At 33.5% G+C, this 14,143-nt stretch overlaps 1 protein-coding gene across 2 annotated transcripts in view; it reads right to left on the reverse strand.

Annotated features, from left to right (window-relative positions):
- LOC121407749 (nck-associated protein 1-like) overlaps positions 1–14,143 on the reverse strand; it is a 32,159-nt gene that overhangs the window by 5,605 nt on the left and 12,411 nt on the right. The window contains exons 6-23 of one of the 2 annotated variants that reach the window (XM_041598944.1): positions 13,599–13,689; positions 12,750–12,887; positions 12,572–12,620; positions 11,916–12,072; positions 11,206–11,262; positions 10,809–10,905; positions 10,248–10,410; positions 9,417–9,508; positions 8,927–9,008; positions 7,748–7,952; positions 7,036–7,168; positions 5,250–5,297; positions 3,706–3,825; positions 2,840–2,991; positions 2,505–2,636; positions 1,483–1,598; positions 786–888; positions 201–331 (exon numbers count right to left, since the gene is read on the reverse strand). In XM_041598944.1, the coding sequence (XP_041454878.1) occupies positions 201–331; positions 786–888; positions 1,483–1,598; positions 2,505–2,636; positions 2,840–2,991; positions 3,706–3,825; positions 5,250–5,297; positions 7,036–7,168; positions 7,748–7,952; positions 8,927–9,008; positions 9,417–9,508; positions 10,248–10,410; positions 10,809–10,905; positions 11,206–11,262; positions 11,916–12,072; positions 12,572–12,620; positions 12,750–12,887; positions 13,599–13,689 (2,066 nt within the window). The remainder of the gene's footprint in view (positions 1–200; positions 332–785; positions 889–1,482; positions 1,599–2,504; positions 2,637–2,839; positions 2,992–3,705; positions 3,826–5,249; positions 5,298–7,035; positions 7,169–7,747; positions 7,953–8,926; positions 9,009–9,416; positions 9,509–10,247; positions 10,411–10,808; positions 10,906–11,205; positions 11,263–11,915; positions 12,073–12,571; positions 12,621–12,749; positions 12,888–13,598; positions 13,690–14,143) is intronic. The other variant, XM_041598952.1, reaches the window with a different exon arrangement.

Genomic DNA, 14,143 nt, shown 5'->3' on the forward strand with positions numbered 1-14,143 from the left:
GAACTTTTTTGCTTAAAAATAATCTTTACTTCTAAACTTTATGATCAATTACCACTTCCCTCAATACTACCATATTTACCCCTATTATGATTTAACCTAAACTGATATCAGTATAACACTGATTTTCCATTAATCACTGTGCCAGTGTGATCTTGGGCACAGTACTTGATGGGCAGAAGGCTTGAAGATTTAAGACTGACCTGTAACATCGGTATATTCCTCTGCATTGAACGGTAGATGTTTATCAGGAGCTAGACTGATGAATGCCTTCTGATGAGGAGAGTAGATGATGTGGCAAGTGGTTACCTTGCGAAGGAATACCTCAAGATACCTGAAAACAAAACAAAAATCACACAATGTATCAATTCATCTCGAACAACAATCAGAATTTTCACATCTACATTTTTAAAGTTCCTGAAGTATATTATAGAGGTTTTCCTTGTCTCTCCTCTCCTTAATTACTCTCTACTGTTCTCTAAACTGATATTTTTCTTTATAGGGTCACTCCAACAGAAGTAATTATTCCCCCAGATTAAGTTATAAAATTGGATCTTATCTAACAATCTAAATTTAAAATCAACACTCAAGAACTTGCGATTATCCTCAAGATACAGAATGATAACTCTAAAACTCTAAAAGTTATAGAATAAACTCCTATCATCATAAATATAATAGATTGTATTTCTAAGATACTTAATGCTTTCCACAAAACAAGCAATCTGTTTTTAAATAAAAGGCATTTCAATGATCATTCATTATAATTTAATGGTAGTAAGATTACATACCAGTTAGTATATAGCATGGTGATAGTCTTCTCTCCATGACTGTCCTGTTGTTGGGTTTGTTGTAGCATTACATTGTTAAACACTCGGGTGATATCAACTTGGACTGAAAGGAAGAACAAAATAAGAATCTATTTACCATCTGGACAAAGATAATCTGAAACCTGAACTCTAAACACAACGATTGATGCAAATATAATCCAATGTTTAACAATTTAACCATAACAATTGAACTATAATCAAATTCAACCAAATTTTGCTTAACATCTGAATAATCAAACGCAGGTAATATGCCCTGCCTAAGGTATACTGAAAGCAGCTCAGGTATTGCTGTTAACTTCAAACACCATTACCAATACTGCTCATATTTTAATCATCATAAATGTGGAAAATGCCCAAAGGAGTTGTCTCATTTCCACAACACATTTCTTCATCATTGAGATATTAAATATGAGGACTTTAATGACTTTGTATAAGCATCTTTTAATGGACAAATGATTAATACTGATGTTTTTTCATCATGAAGTAAACCAAGTACAAGAGGGGGGGTGGTGCATATCTCATGATGACAAAGATGTAAATCAGACCCCCCCCTCGGACTGTCACCTTAAAATGGAATTAATATCTACATTAACAGATGTTTTAGTATTGAGTGTACTCTTCGGCATAGGATGAAAGTGATCAAAGAATAGATACTTACCATAGCTTTCAATGCTTTGCAGGACATTCATGTAGGTCCTAACACTGGTGAGAAGCTCTGAGGGTTTAGCTATCTCATTAGTGTCAGGGCTGTACATCATCATTCCTACAAGTGCTCTGCAAACAAACAAGCAAATGAATAATAAACAAAAACATTCATGTAGGTCCTAACACTGGTGAGAAGCTCTGAGGGTTTAGCTATCTCATTAGTCTCAGGGCTGTACATCATCATTCCTACAAGTGCTCTGCAAACAAACAAGCAAATGAATAATAAACAAATAAATAATAAACAAAAACATTCATGTAAGTCCTAACACTGGTGAGAAGCTCTGAGGGTTTAGCTATCTCATTAGTCTCAGGGCTGTACATCATCATTCCTACAAGTGCTCTGCAAACAAACAAGCAAATGAATAATAAACAAATAAATAATAAACAAAAACATTCATGTAAGTCCTAACACTCGTGAGAAGCTCTGAAGGTTTAGCTATCTCATTAGTCTCAGGGCTGTACATCATCATTCCTACAAGTGCTTGGTAAACAAAAAGCAAATAAATAAATAAACAAACAAACAAAACGTTCATGTAGGTCCCAACACTGGTGAGAAGTTCTAAGGGGTGGGATATCTCATTAAAGTCATTCTTACTATAAATCTACAAAGAAAAAACTGGACAATGTAAGAAAGCCAATTTTTTACGAAATAAAAAGTGATGTTGCCCTCTTACTGTTATGACTTTTAAAAGTAAAAATTTTAAATAGATAATTTTCATATAGTTCAAATCTTGACCTACATAATGAGATAGCTGGCTTCCATTTCATTATGTTCTTTACAATATTCAAATGGCTTTATGTGCATTTCTATTATCTAAGGTGTCCGTAGCTTTTGCTCTTATAACACATTGAAAGCATTCCAACTTGAACTTAAATATTTGATCTCCGTTTGAGTTTTGATCACTGGAAAATGTACACATTTGTGTCAGAGCAAATGCATAGAACTATAATTCATTAACTGTTGAATAGACTTACTTGGCAAACCTGGCTTCCAGATGCTGGATGAGATACTCTCTTGGTGAAAAAGTATGTTCCCAAACCATGATCTTAGCTGAGTAATTGATAGCTGTACACAACTCAGATAGTGAGATGTGAAGACGATCAAATCTAGAAACATAAAACAGAAAGAGATAAAGATGATAAAATCTACAAACACAAAACAGATAGATATGAAGACAATTATCAAACCTAAAAACACAAAAAAGTAGTTGATTTTGTTTTATCCAGGTAAGTAACAGTCCATACCTATTACAGCACAAGTATTACCACAGAAACTGGTTCAAGAGACTTGATATTGATTTTTAACTTACTCTGTCAAGTTTTCTCTGGTTTTCCTGAAGCTTTCAGTCCCAGGCATAGGGTTCTCCGTGAGTGTCTTCAAACGATTCTTATCAACATTCTGCTTGGTCTTACGTTGAAGTTCATGCTTGATGTGAAGGGGTGCAGCATTCTTGGGCAGAAGCTGTAAATCAAATTGGATAAAGAACATTTGATTTATTTCTTATCTATCTTGATATCGCCTGTCATTAAAAAGCTTTCATGAGTGAATGAATTCTTACCTTATATAAATCTGATAGAACTATCAAGTTCATTATGCTTTAGGTAGTACAGAGGTCATTGTGGAATTATCATTTTGAAGATGTATTCAATATGATATCAATGACATGGAAATTTTAAGTTGTCGATGCTCCAATGAAACGAAGGGTAGACTTTATGTCAATATACATATAAATATTAAACTCTAATGAAATCTATCAAGAATCTACTAAAACCTCAATCTCATTCTATCAAACACATTCTGTTCCAAGTATCTTTGGATTTTCTATAATAAATTAGAAGAAAATGTTAGATCATGTAATGCTGAAGTGATGATCATAAAATTGATATAATATTACACAACAAACAATATTGAAATGGCTACAACATTTCCTTAACCCTTCCCTGTAGGCCTCTTTCACACTACTATAACAATCTTCAGGTAATATATATATAAATGTATGGTGTTCATATACAAGGAAAATTAAATTGAAAATTTTAAGAAACACAAATGGAATTTTTGTTTTATAAAATGAAGAAATGGAGGTTCCATTTTTAAACTACATGTATTTATATTTAAAAGACCATTGATGAATAAAAACTTATTGCAATCCCTTTCTGGAAATAATGATCTACTGACCTGGTCACTTAGGTTACATTGCTCAGAACAGATTCTGGTCACTACATCCTTGACCTCCTTAGCGAGACGGTCAAGGAAAGCATTGGTCACCGATAGACTACGCTCTCCAACATGAAACCTCTGTAACATGAGAAAGAGTTTGTAAAACAAGAAGATAGAACGATCAGTCTATGGCACTATAAAAGGATTTACAAGCTTCTTAAACAAGATACCAGTTGTGGATGAATAAGTATGTGTTCTTTCACTGTAAAATACATTACTTCACTTGTTTTCAAACAAGGCATCATCAAACTCATTTCCCCCGCCAGCTCCCCCCTAAATCTGTGAATCGGTATCTCCAGGAGTATTTCAGCAGTCATTAAAGACATTTCTTTCTAATTATTAATTTATTTGTTATTTATGTACATGTATGTAGTCTTCTTTCATGATTTTCTCTTTGCTCTTTTATAAAGCACTTTGATAGTCATTGTGAAGAGCGCTATACCAATATTGCATTGTATTTCCTTCAAAATATTGAAGAAAAAAGAAAGAATTTATCCTCCAAACAAATAGAAGTTGACATTTAAATGATATTGCATATATCATTACTGAGAAAACATCTACTTAATGCACAACAGATTATCATATGCAGCATTAAAGGAAATGTATTTTGATATAAAGCTAAAATATATTTAGAGCATTTATCATGAATTAATAGCACAATCCTAGATAATATTCTTAACAACTCAAAATAGTTATGAAACTTATTTTGAGTGATTAAGTTTCTAATAAAATGGATGAAAAATACAGCAGGCTATTTGAATCTTTCGTAATTTTATGGACCTACAAACCAGTTTCACTTGGAAATAAAATAACAATTATTTCATCAGCATGATAATTGTGGAAATAAATAGTGCATCATTTCTAAAGAATAGAATAAAGATATAATAGATGCAACTGTATGTCAAATAAACTGAAAAAGACTTTACATTGGGTCTGCATGAAGATGAAATATAGTTGAAAATAAAAGGTTAGAGGTGACCATAGAGCAAAAGTGGCATCCAGGCATGCAAGGTAATATTATATGATAATATCTGACAAAAATCAAAATAAACCAGACATTCATTTCTACTAAACTTTCTCTCTGTTCAAACGGAAACTGTCTTTGGATAAAAGAAATGTAAAATGATTTTCAACAATGACTTAGAGATGATGAAACAAAGTTTCAGCAAGGTCTATACTTTTAACAAACGTTTGGTCTTCCAATATCAGATATTTCATACATCCGAAATAAAAATAAAAATCTAATATATTTTGAAACATAACTGAACATGGCAACCTTACTTCCCAACTAAAGTTTTGCTATCACTAAGCAAGCCTTATCCACTGGATAAGACAAGACTATAACACTGCAACAAGGTAGGGGTAATAGTGTACTAGCTTATACACACACACAGGTGATAAAACAGGGACACACAGACTTCTCTAATCACAAGAGATGTACACAATGTTTACAAGGTCACCATGACAACACAGGACATGCCAATCAACGGTGCCCTACATACCCTGTCGGTGAAATAAAGAACGGTATCGCGATGGTTGCGTGGGCTTTTCTGAAGGAAGGGATTAGTAGGGTTAGTAGCTTTTAATAATAATCAGTAAAAAAAATCAAAGGTAGTCCACATAAAGTGAAGAAATAATGATAATAAGAATATGAATAAAAAGAATATTAGTTGAGAGATTAAAAAATAAAAAAGTAGTCAGTGATGGAAGGATAGTAGACTCAGCTTTCTTACAAGAGACACTTATAGAAGTATTATCATCACATTAATAAATATATTTTGGAATGCCATTCAAATATGCTGTCAATGTAAATACTTTTCTTAAAAAACTTTTACTCGTAAAATATAACATTTAATACAAATCAGAGCTATGCAACAACAAAAAAAGAAGTTAAAAAAGCAATATCGTTTATCAATGATTCCAGATTAAGTAAGAGGTATTTGCTACCTTTTTACAAGTTTAAGTGGTTCACCTTTTTTCTTCTCAACATTGATTTTCAAAAGTTCTCACAGAATATCAAAACAGAATGTAAAATTGTTTCATTCTTTGCATCAGTATTTCATTTTAGATGTTTCTTTTCCAACATACATTCTATATTATTGAGATATTTACACAAATCACTCTATAAGAATAAACGGATTGTAAAGATGAATAATGACATGTTAATTGTAATACAACTCTGTCCTCATTTAATGAGTGCTATGAAAAGATTAGAAACTCAAATAGTTTGATACAAAAGGGCAGATACAAAATGATACATACAGTTGGTTCTGGGAATGAAAGCAACAAAGCGGATGGAAGGAGAACAATATGACTGGCTTCAAAAAACAACAATTTGGGATAAAATTACAAGAATTCACCATAAAAAGGGGCCATAGACTCAAGAACATTAAATAATCTCAAGAACATTGGGAGATGGTGAATAATGTATATTCAAGCATGCCATTAAGGCAAATTGCGCACACAAAAAACTACAAAACTGAAATTAGGAAGAATTCATGTCCAATTTGACTTTCAATTGCTATATTAAAATTAAAGCAAGCTAAATGACTAAGAATATTTCTAAGAATGATATATGGTATACCATCCAATTAACTCAATCTGAGTTATCTATCAATCATATCACAGCATAAAACCAAATTCACCATCGACAGTTTTATTTGCTTTGGTTGTATTTCTTAATCTACTGACTTTTCTTATAAAAGAGCAATTATAGAGATCCTAACTGAATACATGTTGCAATATTGCCCTACCTCATATAAAGATAAGAGAACCTTTTCAATGCACTCTTGTACATAAACAAGTACCTACATTTTGCTTTTGTTCTTAGAAAACAAGGAAGCATGTTTTATTCTACACTGATTTCAGTAATACACCAAAGTCAGCTTTTTTGTGCGATGCAAGCAAAACTTTTAAGTACAATCAATTCACTTCATATCATGCTTCCAATGCATATGTTCCATACTGAAGCTTAAAGGAACAACTGATTTGTAAACTTTCTACCAGTGCAATGTATAAAATAAGCATGTAAATCAACAAGCTTTTGTGATTACATTACATATGCATGTAAATTTGCTAATGCTACAAATTCCAAATGAAAAATAATGAATGAAATCCATTACGCCAAAGATGCTTTTGTGTTACAGAAGCTATTTTGGGTGCATGAGCATGACATACTGAGAATGAAATGAACTATCAATGAACAAATTTGGGTGCTTGTTAAGAGAGAAAATGATGAGTAATAAACCCTTAGCTGTAGACCATGTAGCAATGTGAACAGTCTCTTACCTCCTCAGGGCATAGCTCATGTGTGCAATTAATGAAATGAGCACAGATGAGGGGGAAGGCCACCGCAAAACGAGATTGGGTAGGATAGCCTAGAGACATCTCAAAGTTACGCTCAAAGATACGACTGTGGTGACTGGTGTTGGTGAAATATAACACAGAGAAATCAATCAATTGAACATTCATTACTCATTAAAATTTTCATGATTTTTTTTGTATGTTTACATAACAATTGGAATGGTGAAACAAAAACAAAAATGAAGATCAATCCTGTTATTTCTTCACTCATCATTAAAAAAGAAGGGTATATCATTAATGTGGCTCTTCCCGGGAACTCAAAAATCAACACTAATCATCCTCAATACAATGCCTTTTTATAACATAAACTGCTATTTCAATTTACAATCATGAAAAAAAGAGTGTAAACCAAATATGCTTAGAATGACAAACAAAAATTAGACACAGGACTACTACATAATAAAGTGTAAAAATACTTCCAAGTAGGCTATCTTAAGATTGATCTCAAGCTGCATTTACTGGCACAAAAAATAAATGCTGTATGCATGAATGATCTTCTATTCCCAGGGTCAGCCAATATCTGCTATCTACTAAGAATTCCACTTATCTCTATGATAAGTAACTTCTATCTAATCTAATATTACAAATGGTATGAAACCTTACGTTTTATGATACTTTAGAAGGGATAAAGACTCACCAGAAGATACTAAGATCAGATGTTTCCAAGAGAACCTCATCAGCAGCATCCACCATCAATGTATGGAAGATGATAGTGTTCATTGTTCTAGCTAGTTCAGTATTATCACCTAGGACCAAGGTAGCTCGACTGATGCTGGTATAGGCTTGTAGACGGAACCAATCAAGACGGAATCCAGTGAAGTCTGGTTGTGGACCTTCTTTCACTGTCAGTATTTAGAAAAAGACATTGATTTGATTTTGTTAATTCATGTTCCACATTCACAAAGATGTAACAATAATATTCATGTGTATATATAAAAACTGTATGACAGATATCACAAAAATTAAAAACAGAAATGTATTCTCACATGAAATTTTTTTTTAAATCCAAATATATGAAGGTGACATAGAAATTCTACAAGCAACTAAGACGTGTTTGGAAATAATATCTTAAGGAATTGCATGGGCTAATTTATTTAAAATATTGAAGTGGTACTTTGGACGGGATATCTGAATACTTTGTCAACAAGAATGAAAAAAATATATCTTGATGTTCGATTGAAAATGACACTCACAGGTAGTAGTATTTCGTTGAGCCAAATTAGTTCAGAAATAGCTAAACTGTGATGCAAAATACAAACATTGAGTCTTCTTTGTTGGTCTTATACAAAGACACTCATGTGAAGAACCAATGAGATTTCTGTTCCTGCTATACGTGTGCAATCTGTGTGCATATTCTCTGCAGAAAGCTTCGAGCAGAGATCAATAGAGTTGTGTTATACCGCTAATATCAGTATGTGATATTTGAATTATTACATTTTTCACAATTATGCCAATTAATATCTTGCATGGATGTTTTCATTGAATTTAGAAAATACAAGAGCACTTTCAATCAGTATAATGCCAATAACCTCTTATACTCTTAATAACATATACAATCATTACAATTGTCAACAATTCAGTTTCTGTCACAAAGTGTTACTATAAAAGATAAAGAAGGGTACAAGTTAGTGCTAATTATCAAAGCATTATAAAACATAGAACATGGACAGCTGAACACAGGATTCCCTACGCAGTCCACAGATATTTGTCATGCCATTTGCTGCCTCTGTCCATCCAACCATTTTGTTTTCCACTCAAAGATAACGGATACAGAAAAGCTCTTGACTGTGGACTGGTGGAGCGATAATAACTTTACCTTGTTTAACATTGAGTGATTCCAAGGTCTGTACAAAGGATGATAAGATGATGGATTCATCTTCTGGGCACATGGTAAGACTCTGCAACAAGATAAAGAGATGTTATAAAACCTTTGGTGAAAGATTGCTAAAGGGAGAAAATACAATTAATAAAATGTGTACCTGTTTGTAGAGTTGAGTGAAGTGGTGTTAAATGCAAAAAGAATCATGGAATTATGAAAATTTTTAATGTACAGGTCCAAAACATTGAAACCAATTGAGATTGTTAATGTCAGTCAATGTGAGTAAAATTAATATCCAAAATTAAAGGTGAATTGAATAAAATAACTGTGCAAGTTTTAAATATACAAAGAGTACTGTATAAAAATACCAACATTCCTATGTATACATATTTGAATTTTTTTTTCATCTAAAAATAACAACATTCTCAGTAAATATCATAAATCATATATTACAGTGGTAAGAAAGTGGCTGAAGCATAAGACTAACCTTGACAATGTTGTTGAGCACGATAGCATCATATCCATTGAGATACTGGATGTAGTAGTCTTGCAGGACATAGAAATACTTCTTCACAAGACCTACGGAGCAAGGGAAATAAATCTCTCATTATCATCCTATCAAGAATGATTTCATTTTTCTCAGTGGATTGTTGGAGTTGAATTTCACAACTCCAACAATGCAAAAATATCCGCTAAATAGCTATTACTACCACTTTGCTTGTTGTTATCAATGATTTTGCATGGTTTTTTTCTTGTAAACAATGAAAATGTATTTTTGTCTAAAATCAATCATTCGATCATATCTAATGCAATTAATTTCAAACATTGCAATTGATCATTGGACTATTTATAGCAACACAAAGTATGAATTAATTTATTGACACAGAAAATGCTTTATCAATAACACATTTTTGAATGCATGGCAAAGATTATTCTGTCTACACCCCTTAGACATACCACATAGTTCCTTGCTAGAAATGAACAAACTTTTCACTACTTCACAAATCTAGACCCGGGTCTTAAAAAAGATGGTGTACGATGATAGCTAAGCTTTGTGTTATGGGACCCTGGGGTGCGCTTCACAAAGAGTTAAGTATGACTTAGAGTCACGCGTAAACACCCATGTGTACATGTTATTTTACTCGTAATCTCATTGATGGATATACAGTAGAGTGCATCCTATGCACATGATTTGACCAATGAGGTGATGCGTTATATACTACATGCGACTGTGAATCAAATTTAGATCTTTGTGAAAAACCCCCCTAGTCTCTACAGAATGTTCTTATCCATTTTTAAGAACCTGTTTAAGACTTACCACGTAGTTCCTCGATGTAGAAGAGTAGCTCTGGTAGATGATGATCCACAAGATCATCCATGACTGGTTTATTCTTGAGCTTAGGGTGAGGATGCTCAGTGTGTCTTACAAGCCACAGGATCTCATCGCGAGCAAACGCAAGACCCATGAAGACATACAAAGCCTAAACAATTAAACAATGTCAATTATGTATTACAGAATAATAATGAGTCAATATATTAATACAGTAATATTTACAAGAAAATAAACTGGAGAGGAAACTTTTGATAATTGCTATTTGTTATCATTTCTTTAGTCTCATCCTTAATGAATTGTTGACATTTGTCAACATCCTTTGAATATCACGTAGAAACTTTGGCTATCTTTATCTCTAAATAAAAGTTCAGGTGAAAGCTAATTAGAAGGATGATGTTTATAATCGTATTATTGTTATATTTTCTGCGTATTATGAAATGTGAGCGATAAGATGATTTTGTTTGTGCATGACAACTGATGAATTTCTTCAATCAATTATAGAGGGAGAGAAAGAAAGAAAATGAAGAGATAACTCCTGTAGCTAACCTTTGGTCCCAGTAACCCAGGCTGATCAGAGATGATGGTGATGAGCTCCTTTAGAGCTGTCCTCAAGAACTTTCTTCTCTCCTTGTGAAGGCCAGGTCTGAAGATTAAATGACATTAATACAATGATAATAACAAAATATGAATGACATTTGCAATAAGAACAAAGAAGTAAGAGAAGCAGGAGAAAGGAGGAAGAGTAGTGGCAGTAGAAGGAGGAGGTGGAAGAGGAGGAAGAAACAGAGAAGTAGTAGGAGGAGGAAGAGGGAGAGGAGGAGAAGGAAGAAGACAAAGAGTAGAAGTAGGAGTAGGTGGAGATGAAGGAGAAGAATGAGGTGTAGGGGTAAGAGGATGAGAAGAAGGGCAGAAGGAGAAGGAAAGAAGGAAGCAAAATACTTACGCATAATTCAATGCATGGGTAGCCGCATCCTTCACTTCTTGGGCTTTCTTACTGAACCTGAAAAGATAAAACAAAACATGGGAAATAAAATACAGGCAACATTCTTCAAGCAATCAACAGATGTGATTTCATTTATGTAAACAATTAGTGTTTTTTAAGGGTCTGACTAAAAACCATGCTTGAATGCTAATGCACACATGATATGATGAAAGTGTAATGCAATTGGAAATTTAAATACAGTTTTAATCTGACTTTTTGACACACCCCATGGTTTTTAATTTCGAAAATACAATTTCTGGCGTTCACCCAGAAAACAAGATTGCATTGATCAATCTGATAAATAAGTCAGAAAAAAAAATCTAGGAACCAACAGAATTTGAACATCTCATCTACTGATTGCTGATCAGTGACTCTACCACAACGCCATCACTGGTCCACAGTCAGGATGAAATAGGAAAAAACACCTCAGTACCTTTCATTTTTAATCTGACTTGCGTTCTTAGTCCATGGCAGAATAACAACGCAAGCCTTGACATCCAATTCCCTGATTTTGATTTGCATTTTCTGTGATATTTTCTCATGCAGGACATAGACCAGAGTTAATAGAAGCAAGCCCATGTTGCTGATGGTGATCAAATGCAGCAGGAAAATGATTAAGAAACGGCATAATTTACCCCCACAAATGAACTTGATTCTATTCCATTTCTTACCCTTTGATGGAGGTGAAGAAGACCTCAATGTATTTATGGAAGATGAGCACCTCATCACGACACAGGGTGATACAATAAGAGCTCTGCAGGGCGGGGCGCCATAGGGCTAGGGCACGCTCATTGGTTGTCAGAAGGGTGGGGCATACCATAAATCCAACTGTCAAATCAAAAGGAATGTTAATTGTATTATTATCAGATGAATAAGGAATAAGAACCATTCTAGTATTATGAAGAGATGAAGTAATAATCCTGATCAAGGCTGCATAACAAAATAGTAACAATCAATTGCAAAACTTGTGTATGCCAAACAAACTTGAAGTTTTTTAAAACCAAGAAACTTGCGATTGATTTTATATCTTCTGGAATTTCATATCTTCTAAAATACTTTTACTTTAACTCAGAAAAAATAGATACATATTACTGATTAAATGATACAACTTTCAGCTGTCTTTCTCTACATTGATGGATTTATTTAAGATACTGAGTGGGTAAAATATCCAAACTAAACCAATGTATTTTTTAAATGAAAACCAAACAAAACAAAACCATGAATACTTCCCAAATATTTTATCCGATGACTAAGGTTTATTTAAGATTTTATATTTGTATTTCTTAATATTCAATGTCACAAAGCATTTCTTTTTCTCTGAACTCACTTATAATCCATCTCTCGAGTGTGTCAAGGGATAGGTATTCACATCTCATCTGAAAAGAGAACAAATAAGTAAAAGTGAAGTAATATTCCATCCATGAGCTTGGTAATTGGATCAAAAGGATAACTGCATGGAAAGGTTATCTCAATTCAATCTACTTTCAATTTAAAAGTAAACTTACTGTTTCACTTTGTGCTGGGTTAAGGAGGACATTAGGCTTGGCAACCAGACTGAGCATCTCCTGTGACCTCCACTGCTCGGCAGTCAGGTTACGACGTGGGTAAAGATGAAGGAGCGAGAACAGAGCCGAGGCTACACACTATCAATAGGGAAGAGTTAATACAAACCATACATTAATTGTTATATTGAGTTAAGGGCAATATGACCTACAGGTGGAAAAGTAGGAATATAGCAGTGGATCCATGTTGCACATATAGGAGCATGGTATTAGCTGTGCAATTAATCAAGTGATCTCGGGAATTATTTTATTCATCCTACAGTGATATGTAGCCAAAATTCAATTTTTCAATAAGTTACCTTTTTTTAATGAATTTGATGGTCATGTGTGATATCATACAGTTTAGTTTGCTGCTAGAAAGCTCATGAGCAATTCCCATTAACACATGTACAATAACACACAGCATGCTTTTGTCAGCATAGACAAATTTTGCTTTGTGACAGGTACACAATAAATGTCAATAACTGCATCAATCTTGAATTCAGAAGTAAAGAATAATTCAAGAAAATGCTTCATCCAATAATGATCTTTGAGTGATTTCACTGAGAAGGTCAGCTCCCATTGGAATGCTCCATCACCCAATGCAATATCACACCCACCTGACTGGCACTTATTTCCCCACTGACAAATAAAGTAATATGAAAATGACATTTTCAAGATAAAGACCAACTAGTGTTCATCCCCATGAACTCCTGATGCAAGATATTGGGTGATTCCTGGTGACATTCCTGTCTCTGAATAATAAAAATAGCAAAATTAAATAAAGAGTAAAGTTTAAGATTGATCACTTACTCTCTCTAATGGGATGAATTCTTCTGCAAGCTTCTTCATTGGATGTTCGTACTCCATTATCATGGTTCCAAGACGAGCAAATGATGGCTCACTGTAACAAGAAAAAAAAGTACCTAATATTTTGTACCATCGTAAATGATACTGAAATAAAATTAATAGTAATAGTCCTTGCAAATTGTTTATCATGGTTATGTATGGCATATTTGAACATTCATTTGTGAATATTGCTGAAAGAACTTTTGTGCAGATGAGTTTCAGATACCTTCAAGTAACCCTAGAAATATATATCTCATCAAAAGCTCTATTGGGAAATCAGTAGAATGGATGCATCATATCTAAACAGTACTTTACTTCAAAGAGATTATCATCCAGTGCGGTATAGAGGAAAATCAACACCCGGAGCAAGTTCTTAAATTGTACCCCCCTCCCAGCATGTAATGCTGGAGCTTTTGCTCAAATCATAACCTTCTAACTTTTGATTCTTATTCTTTGTTCACTCATCAGATTGACATGTAGCGTTTCTTTTTCTTTTAACCTTTTTTGCA

The sequence above is a fragment of the Lytechinus variegatus genome, chromosome 1, assembly GCF_018143015.1.
Source record: "Lytechinus variegatus isolate NC3 chromosome 1, Lvar_3.0, whole genome shotgun sequence".
Taxonomy (NCBI): domain Eukaryota; kingdom Metazoa; phylum Echinodermata; class Echinoidea; order Temnopleuroida; family Toxopneustidae; genus Lytechinus; species Lytechinus variegatus.